This window comes from Physeter macrocephalus, chromosome 11 (genome assembly GCF_002837175.3).
Source record: "Physeter macrocephalus isolate SW-GA chromosome 11, ASM283717v5, whole genome shotgun sequence".
Classification (NCBI taxonomy): Eukaryota; Metazoa; Chordata; class Mammalia; order Artiodactyla; family Physeteridae; genus Physeter; species Physeter macrocephalus.
In genome coordinates this window covers 49876056-49886216 of record NC_041224.1, presented here as the reverse complement: position 1 = coordinate 49886216, position 10161 = coordinate 49876056, and the positions used below count along the sequence as shown (strand labels likewise).

The 10161-nt window shown below is 36.8% G+C and overlaps 1 protein-coding gene across 14 annotated transcripts in view; it reads left to right on the top strand.

Annotated features, from left to right (window-relative positions):
* The window catches only part of ZNF280D (zinc finger protein 280D), a 156963-nt gene that overhangs the window by 60712 nt on the left and 86090 nt on the right, over positions 1-10161 (top strand). For 13 of the 14 annotated variants that reach the window (XR_003682152.2, XM_028496357.2, XM_055087978.1 and 10 more), the window contains 3 exons: positions 6323-6457; positions 8284-8591; positions 9064-9204. Coding sequence is in view for 13 of the 14 variants with exons in the window: in XM_028496357.2 (XP_028352158.1) it covers positions 6323-6457; positions 8284-8591; positions 9064-9204 (584 nt within the window). In the remaining variant the exon portion in view is untranslated. The remainder of the gene's footprint in view (positions 1-6322; positions 6458-8283; positions 8592-9063; positions 9205-10161) is intronic. The other variant, XM_024128737.3, reaches the window with a different exon arrangement.

The following is a 10161-nucleotide window of genomic DNA, read 5'->3' as shown; positions in this document are numbered from 1 at the left end:
TGCCTTATATATTGAGGTGTTCCTATGTTGGGTGCATAAATATTTACAACTGTTATATCTTCTTGGATTGATCCCCTGATCATTATGTAGTGTCCTTTGTCTCTTGTAATAGTCTTTGTTTTAAAGTCTATTTTGTCTGATATGAGAATTGCTACTCCAGCTCTCTTTTGATTTCCATTTGCATGGAATATATTTTTCCATCCCCTCACTTTCAGTCTGTATGTGTCCCTAAGTCTCAAGTGGGTCTCTTGTAGACAGCATATATACGGGTCTTGTTTTTGTATCCATTCAGTCCATCTATGTCTTTTGGTTGGAGCATTTAATCCATTTACATTCAAGGTAATTATTGATATGTATGTTCCTATTCCTGTTTTCTTAATTGTTTTGGGTTTGTTATTGTAGGTCTTTTCCTTCTCTTGTGTTTCCTCCCTAGAGAAGTTCCTTTAGCATTTGTTGTAAAGCTGGTTCGGTTGTGCTGAATTCTCTTAGCTTTTACTTGTCTGTAAAGGTTTCAGTTTCTCTGTCAAATCTGAATGAGATCCTTGCTGGATAGAGTAATCTTGGTTGTAGGTTTTTCCCTTTCATCACTTTAAATATGTCTTGCACTCCCTTCTGGATTGCAGAGTTTCTGCTGAACTATCAGCTGTTAACCTTATGGAGATTCCCTTGTATGTTATTTGTTGTTTTTCCCTTGCTGCTTTTAATTTTTGATAGTTTGATTAATATGTGTCTTGGCGTGTTTCTCCTTGGATTTATCCTGTATGGGACTCTCTGTGCTTCCTGGACTTGATTAACTATTTCCTTACCCATATTAGGGAAGTTTTCAGCTATAATCTCTTCAGATATTTTCTAAGTCCCTTTCTTTTTCTCTTCTTCTTCTGGAACCCCTATAATTCGAATGTTGGTGCATTTAATGTTGTCCCAGAGGTCTCTGAGACTGTCCTCAATTCTTTTCATTCTTTTTTCTTTATTCTACTCTGCAGTAGTTATTTCCACTTTTTTATATTCCAGGTCATTTATCCTTTCTTGTGCCTCACTTATTCTGCTCTTGATCCGTTCTAGAGAATTCTTAATTTCATTTATTGTGTTGTTCATGATTGTTTGTTTGCTCTTTAGTTCTTCTAGGTCCATGTTAAACGTTTTTTGTATTTTCTGCAGTTGTGTTCCTGTCTTGCTAGTTGTTTGGCATATGGTGTCCAGCACTGTAGGTTGAGTGGAGCTGGGTCTTGGCGTTGAGTTGGAGATCTCTGGGAGATTTTTGCCGTTGGATATTACGTGGAGCTGGGAGGTCTCTGTTGGACCAGTGTCCTGAACTTGGCTCTCCCCCACTCAGAGGCACAGGCCTGACTCCTGGCTGGAGCACCAAGAGCCTGTCATCCACACGGCTCAGAATAAAAGGGAGAAAAAAGGAAAGAAAGAAAGAAAAAGATAAAATAAAATAAAATTTAAAAGTTATTAAAATAAAAAAAATTATTTTAAAAATTTTGAAAGTAATTAAAAAAGAAAGAAAGAAGAGAACAACCAAACCAAAAAACTAATCCACCAATAACAAGCACTGAAAACTATATTAAAAAAAAAAATAAATAACAAAAACAGACAAAAAAAACCGCACAGACAGAACCCTAGGACAAATGGTTACAGCAAAGCTATATAGACAAAATCACACACAGAAGCATATGCATACACACTCACAAAAAGAGAAAAAGGGGAAAAAAATATATTGTTGCTCCCAAAGTCCACCTCCTCAGTTTGGGATGATGCGTTGTCTATTCAGGTATTCCACAGATGCAGGGTACATCAAGTTGATTGTGGAGATTTAATCCGCTGCTCCTGAGGCTGCTGGGAGAGATTTCCCTTTCTTTTCTTCGTCTGCACAGCTGCTTGGCTTCAGCTTTGGATTTGGCCCCGCTTCTGCGTGTAGGTCACCTGAGGGCGTGTGTTCTTCGCTCAGGCACAACGGGGTTAAAGGAGCAGCTGATTCGGGGGCTCTGGCTCACTCAGGCGGGTGCGAGGGACGGGTACGGAGTTCGGGGCGGGCCTGCGGCGGTAGAGGCCAGTGTGATGTTGCACCAGCCTGAGGTGCGCCATGTGTTCTCCCGGGGAAGTTGTCCCTGGATCACGGGACTCTGGCAGTGGCGGGCTGCACAGGCTCCTGGGAGGGGTGGTGTGAATAGCGACCTGTGCTTGCACACAGCCTTCTTGGTGGCTGCAGCAGCAGCCTTAGCGTCTCATGCCTGTCTCTGGGGTCCGCGCTGATAGCCACGGCTCGCGCCCGTCTCTGGAGCTCCTTTAAGCGGTGCTGTTAATCCCCTCTCCTGGCGCACCAGAAAACAAAGAGGCAAGAAAAAGTCTCTTGCCTCTTAGGCAGGTCCAGACTTTTTCCTGGACTCCCTCTCGGCTAGCTGTGGCGCACTAGCCCCTTCAGGCTGTGTTCACGCAGCCAACCCCTGTCCTCTCCCTGGGATCCAACTGAAGCCGGAGCCTCAGCTCCCAGCCACCGCCCATCCCGGCAGGTGAGCAGACAAGCCTCTCGGACTGGTGCGTGCTGGTCAGCACCTATCCTTTGTGGGGGAATCTTTCCACTTTGCTCTCCACACCCCCATTACTGCACTCTCCTCCATGGCTCTGAAGCTTCCCCCACCTCCGCCACCCGCAGTCTTCGCCCGCAAAGGGGCTGCCTAGTGTGTGGAAACCTTTCCTCCACAGCTTCCTCCCACTGGTGCAGGTCCCGTCCCTATTCTTTTGTCTGTGTTTTTTCTTTGTTCTTTTGCCCTACCCAGGTACGTGGGGAGTTTCTTGCCTTTTGGGAGGTCTGAGGTCTTCTGCCAGTGTTCAGTAGGTGTTCTGTAGGAGTTGTTCCACATGTAGATGTATTCGTTGGGGGGAAGGTGATCTCCACGTCTTACTTGTCCGCCATCCTGAAGCTCCTCCCCGGCTATGTGATTTTTAATCAGTTTTTATACCCTGAGTTTTATGTCTTCAGTTGCCATGCGTGTCCAGTTTTCTTTTTTGTTTATTTGGAGCACCTAGGAGGTAGACAGCCAGCAGTTAAGAGGGGAAAGTCTATCAATAAGAAGGATCATCATGCATCCTTCAAGAAATTTACAATTTGTATGATTATTTACAAAGGACTGGAAAATTATAGCTGAGCAAAAACTTGTAATTGAGATGACATTATTAGAGCAATATGAGATAATAAGAATTGTTGACTCTATGGCTCATTTTATTGTTTTAGAAGACTTTGGTTGTAACTTTTGTTTAAGACAATGTATTGTTAGGTCTTGGGTGATTTTAGAGCTAACAATCTAGTTGTTATGACTTTTAGGAAATAATGAAAGTGATTTTGGATGTGTTAAATATGTTCATTAGATCTTTAATAAAAACAGTAAGCAGTTAACATATGCAGTCATCTACCTTATGACAGCAACCGGTGCTTTACATGCATTATCTTGTTGCATCCTCACAATCACCCTTAGAGATGAGGAAACAAAGTTTTGGAGAAAGTAAGTTGCTCCATGTCACATTACCTAATAAAAAGCAGAGTTAAAATTTGATTTCTGAGTCCAGCCTTTTATTGTTCTACCACAGAGTCAGATTTCATTTTGGTATTATTAGGTCTAAGGTTAGAAATTACATATAGTCAGTATTACCCTAAACAGTGTAGTATGCTTATCCAAAATTCAACACAGACAATTATTTCTCTACCCTTGGAATAGATCACCACTTCTTTGGTTGAACATCATGTTATTAAAAAATGTACTGTGTCTTTATCACCTTTTGCACATTTAAATGCATACGTACACAAGAGAAATGTACAAGACTTGTGTCCAACTAAGGGAATAGTAGATTAATGTATTCTATCTCAGGATTCTGGATGTATTTTCATTGAATGGAATGGCAGACATTTTGAACTAGTTAAATTGTACCTTCTACTCATATGCACTTTCTGTCAGTCTCTTGCTTTCTGCCTTACTGTCCGTTTATTTAACAAATATTTATTGAGTGCCTTACTAGTGCCAGAGACTGTTTTAGATATTACATAGCAGTGAACAAAACAAAGTTTGTGTCCTCTGGAATTTGGATTATAGTGGAGAAAAATAATAAATATATGTGTACTTATGTTTGAAAGTATATGTGTACTAGTTGGAAATAAGTACTGTAGAAGGAAAATGTGGAGGATAAGGAGTACCTAGGATTGGGGAGATGTTGGGAGTGGAGGAGTGGAGTGGTTGCTGTCTTGTATATATAGTGGCCAAAAACGGGCCACTCTGAAGGAAATAGAGGAGTAAGCTGTGAGGAAATCTGGGAGAAGTAACATTATATCGGGAGTGAAGTGAGTGTGTACCTGGGGCACTCAAAGAACATCACAGAGGCCAGTTGTGACTGGATCAGAGTAAAGTAATAAGAGGAAAAGTAGTAGGAAATAAGGTTGTAGCAGTAGAATGCAGGCCAATTCATACAGAGCCTTGTAAACCAGAATCAGGACTTTGGAAAACCATCAGCATTTTAAGCATGTGAAAGATCTGCCATGTTTTAAGATCATTGGCAGCTGTGAGGAGAATAGACCATAGGGAAGAAAGAACATGAAAGGGAGAACATAGGAGGTTATTATTAGTCAAGTTGAGTGTCTTGGACAAGTATTGTAGCAGTGGTTGAAGGTAATAAGTGGAAATATTATGACAGTTTTTGAAGGTAGAGCTGACACCTTTTATTAATGGGTTGGATATCGGATGTGACCAAGTTTTTTGTCCTAAGCAGCTGCAAGAGTGGAATTTTCATATCCTGTCATATGGTGAAGACTGAGGAAAGAGCATATTTTGGGGGGCAGGGAGGTAGGGAAGAAATCCAGAATTCAGTTTTGTCCATGTTGCTTTGAGATGCATATTAGACATCAAGTAGTGATATCAAGTAGGTAGTTGGATAGATGATACTTAAAGCCATGAAATGAAAAGGTAACCTTGGGAGGGATTATAGATAGAGAAAAGATTTCTGGTTACTGGATTCTGGAGAACATTTTTTCTGTCCTCTTGACTTGGTATCTGTTTCTTGCCCACGTTTTCTCTTTTTCTTCCTCTTCTTTGAGCAAATATGAGTAAATTAAAGTTGCCTGTACCTCCAAGAATACATCACACTTCTAAATTAGTCTTAAGATGCATCTAAAATACAATACAAGCATATTATATTCATATATTGCTTTGAACTTTGTAAAGAACTTTTATTTATGAAATGCCTGCTGTGTGCCAGTACTGTGCTAGGTACTTCCCAGTGTATTATCTGTTCTAATTTTATAAATGATTGATTGTATTTAAATGGAAATACTGATGTATCTGGCAGATCGTAGCTTTAGAGAAAACATTCTTTTGTATTTATATGTTGTTTCAGTTTATATATATGTTTCATATACATATATAATTTTTAAATTAATGAGAGCATAAATATCAATATTGTAGTTGATATTGTGTAATAGAAAGAACACTGGATTAGGTGTCTGGCAGTTGTCACTGAATAGCTATGGGAAAGTGATTTGGATTTTTCTTGGGTCCCATCTGTGGAATAATAACAGGATTAAGTTTGAGGAGGGACTTAGTCAAGGGGTCTCAGCCAGTAAGTAGATTGGGAATAGTTGTTTTTATTTATGCTTCCATATCCACACTGTCCAGTGTTGTAGCCACTAGCCATATGTGGCTATTTAAACTTAAATTAATTAAAATTAAATAAAATTTAAAATTTGTTTGCTCAGTTGCACTTGGCACATTTCAGGTGCTCATTAACCACATATGTCTAGTTGCTACTGTATTGGGCAATGCAGCTCTAGAACATTTTCATCATTGAAGAAAGTTTTATTAGACAACACTGCTTTATACAACCATTGCTATAACAACTTTCTTTGAAATCTGTGGTTGGCTATTTGAATTTATTTTTCCAACTTGTCAACCAACTAGAAATAGCAAAAATTAAAAAGAATTTACTCTTTTATAGGATAAAAATGTAGTATAGTTCATTTTCACAGTATCATATGTCTAAGTACTTTAAAATTATAATTAAAAGAGCTTTCATAGCACTATTGAGAGAACTTTCATTAGAATCTATTGATGCAACTTTCATGTTCAATTTCTGGATAGTAACAGACATTTTTGAAACCTAAATACTAATGCAAAGAATGTTTTAAAAATAAAATAATATTTTGCTATTATATATGATAAGAGATGTAAAATACTAGTTTTAAAATTAGTATCATTAAAATTAAATCAGAGCAGTTTCAGGACACAATATTTGTGGTTGTAGAAATCATTTTTCTTCACTTTTTCTGTTTTCTAAACAGAAAAAAGGAATACATCGTTGTACAAAATGCAGACTACAGTTTTTAACATGCAAAGAGAAAATGGATCACAAGACTCAGCATCATCGGACATTTATAAAACCTAAACAACTAGAAGGATTGCCTCCAGGAACAAAAGTGAGTTCAAATATGTTGTATTTTAACATTTTGTATGATAATAGACATTAACTCCTGCTTGGTTTTATTTATTGAATATAATACTTTAAAAATGATTTCTGATTTAATTAAGACTTTAATTTTAGGTTTTACCATTCCTATGTTTAGGAATAAAACTTCTAACCATTACTTTTTGGTCAGTAGTGTGTGCAACTCTAGAGTGGTATTCCTTTGTAAAAAGTATAGCTAGATTAACTGTTCCAGGGGCAATGGTTATGTCAATGTTACATAGGCTGTTTTGGAGCGATTCCAGTTGGCAGTGTATATGTCATTTTTATCTGTTAAACTGTAAGATGCTTGAGATCAGGAATCATGTTTTATTTATCTTTGTGTCCTCAGCATCTGGTATAGTGCCTTGAATGCTGTAGGTTCTCAGATGTTTATTGAAATTGTTATTACTGAGTCTGCTCTCAGAGAAGCAAGTTCTGCTGCTGGATAGCATTATGTTTTAAGTGAGCAAACACATGTCTGACTGCATACTGATGATTGTAATTTACTTTTCCCTTTTTGCCTTATATACCTCTGTTTTCTCTGACTTCTTTATACACAGTCAGCTCTTGAATATTTGCTCCAGTGGAGGGAAACAGAGGCATGGATAATCCAAAGTGAAATAATCCCCAAAACATTTATATTTGGCTTTGGGTTCTTACCTTTGAATGTGGGTATGTCTGTTATTTGAATTAACTAAAACAGTATAAAGCCATGCTCTGAAGACCTAGAGCAAGAGAAGCTATCCAGCATCCTTCCCTGCAATCCATTCATTCCATGCTGGGACTAGACATGCAGAACACTAATGTAAGCAGTGCAGTCCTCTCTCATATTTTCCCTTAATAATAATAATAATAATAATAATAATAATGATACTAAATGTTTTTATAGCACCTTAGAATTAGGCTTTTGTTATGTTTATTCATATATTATTTAATCCATATAGTAAGCCAGTGAGGTAGACGAGGGAAGTATTGTCCCTTATTATAGATAAAGAAGCTTAGGATGTTACTGATTCAAGGTCACATGGCTAGAAAGGAGTGGTATTAGCTTTAACCTCACGTCTTTTGATTCCTAGTCCAATGCCTTTGTATGATACTAAAGCACGTTTTTCATGGTACTTCCTCATAGGCTGTTCCTCAAATACATGGGGGGCGTGTATAGTCAAATGATTAATGAGAAAGTTGGAGCAGTTGTGTTTTTCATTGTCAACCAGCAAATATAATTTCTTAATATCAAATGTTAAGTCTTGTATTAGCTTCCTTTAAGGAAATTCTAAGTATTATTAAACTCGCCATGCAGTATAGTGAATTGATATAACCCCTCACATAACCCTTGTAAACATAAATCCTGCCCAATGAGCCCTTGGAAAGAAGTCACATTTACTGTAGATCTGTTTGTTTTATAGTTGTCGAAGGGTAACACAGTCCTTTCTAGGCTTTGAGATTTAAATTTTGACCTCTGTGTTTGTGAATTTTTAGTTATATCAGAGCATAGAAATAGCTATGGAATGTGCTCTTTTAATAGTCATATAATTTGCTTTAACTCCTAATTATCCATTAATAACTCTTAACATATAACTGATATCAGTACAAAAATGTAAGATTACAAATGAGTAAATATCAAGTTTAATTTCATTTAATTGATATGAACATTTAGAATAAATGGAAGACTTACCAGTTACAGTTTATACTTGCCCTTTCCAAAAACTTGATGTTTAACTTTTCGTTATGCAGTGATATTTTAACAGTAATGCAGTGATTAATTTTCTAAAGCAAATATTATCTTCATTTTTGTAGGTTACTATTCGAGCTTCAGTTGGCCCTCTTCAATCAGGATCTTCAACTACACCTACCATTAGTGCAAGCACTTCTACCCTTCAGCTCTCACCTCCAAGGACTAAAAATATAACTGCTAAAAATCCCACAAAATCTAACACAAGTAAACCTAATATAACTAAATCCATTGCAAATAAACCTAATGCAAGTAAGCCTAATGGAAGTAAATCTAAATACAAATCAAAAATATCTAATATGCAAAAGAAACAAAGCACATTGGCTAGTAGCAATAAAAAAAGTAAAGTCAATACAGCACTGAGGAATTTAAGGTAATCTTTTATTCTTGATACACAATACTAATTTAATCTTAAGTATAAAAACTTTATTTAATATAAATTTACCCTATTACAAAACTCTCGTACGTTTATACACTGTCACTTAAGGCCAAGCAAATAATAAAAAATATTTTTTACAACAGTTGAACAGTACTTGAATTACTGTTTTTCTATAATATTCATTTATTACACTGGTGTTTTATGTTGTGCTTATATCTTGTGATGTTTGAATTGGTTAATTTAACCAATTGATTAATCCCTTTATTCCAGTAAGAAACATTAGCTGATATTAGATTTTTTTATACTTATTCTAGCTGCTGTTCCATAGCAGATTTTTCAAATAAGTCTCTGTTTGAAGATGTTAATTTAAACACCTCAGCTTTAATTAACAGAAAATTAATAAGGTGGTCCCTTATTATTTTTGCTTTAAAATATATTTTTATCATTTTCTTTATATCTCTATAAGGTGTCGTCGGGGAGTTCACAAATGCATTGAGTGTTGTTCTGAAATAAAAGATTTTGCAAACCATTTTCCTACATATGTCCACTGTAGTTTTTGCAGATACAACACTAGCTGTAGCAAAGCCTATGTGAATCATATGATGAGGTAAGATGAGTTAAACATCTATAATTACCAATTAAAATTACAGTTCAGCAAGTTTGTTTTTGAAAACAGTTATCCTATTAGAAGTCAGTTTTTCTTTTCTAAGGAAACTTCTAAGATGATTCCTGGTACTATTTTTCGGCATAGTAATTCATGAAGTTCCTGGAAACTCGAATTTTAAGAACAGTTAGACTAATGAAATTAGGATAGGTTTGTTAGGGAAAATAGTTTTTCTATGGGAATTTTTTTTCCTATAGAACTTTCAAACATGGTTACTTCCAAAGACAGAAAAGTAAATGTTTTAAGTATATTTATGAAACAAATACATGTAATCTCATGAGTGTTATTCTCTTCAAAGCAGTCACTTTGAGAGATTCCAGGGTTTTCAGTGATGTTAGAAACTTCATTGAGTCTGTTTCTCTCTCTCTCTTTTTCTCTGTAATCCATCTGTCTGTCCATCCATCCATCAAGCCATGTCTCCTTGCATTCATTCAGTGAAATGAGAGACTATTTCAGTCATGATGCCATTGTTGGAATTATTTTTCTTTAATTCATTCAACTTAGATAATTTGAGTATTCTATGCAGAGAAAGCCTTCATAGCCTATGTTATCTTCATTTGTATCTCATTAGTTGGGGCATCCTTCAGGATGGATTTTTATTTTTTAAAAAATAGTCAAAAATTGGGACTTCCCTGGCAGTCCAGTGGTTAAGACTCTGCGCTTCCAGTGCAGGGAGCGTGGGTTCCATCCCTGGTCAGGGAACTAAGATCCCACATGCCACGTGGTGTGGGAAAAAAAAAAAGAAAGAAAAAAGTAGTAATGACAGATTATGAGAATAAAACATTTTAAAAATAAATAAATAAAATTTTAGGGCTTCCCTGGTGGCGCAGTGGTTGCGCGTCCGCCTGCCGATGCAGGGGAACCGGGTTCGCGCCCCGGTCTGGGAGGATCCCACATGCC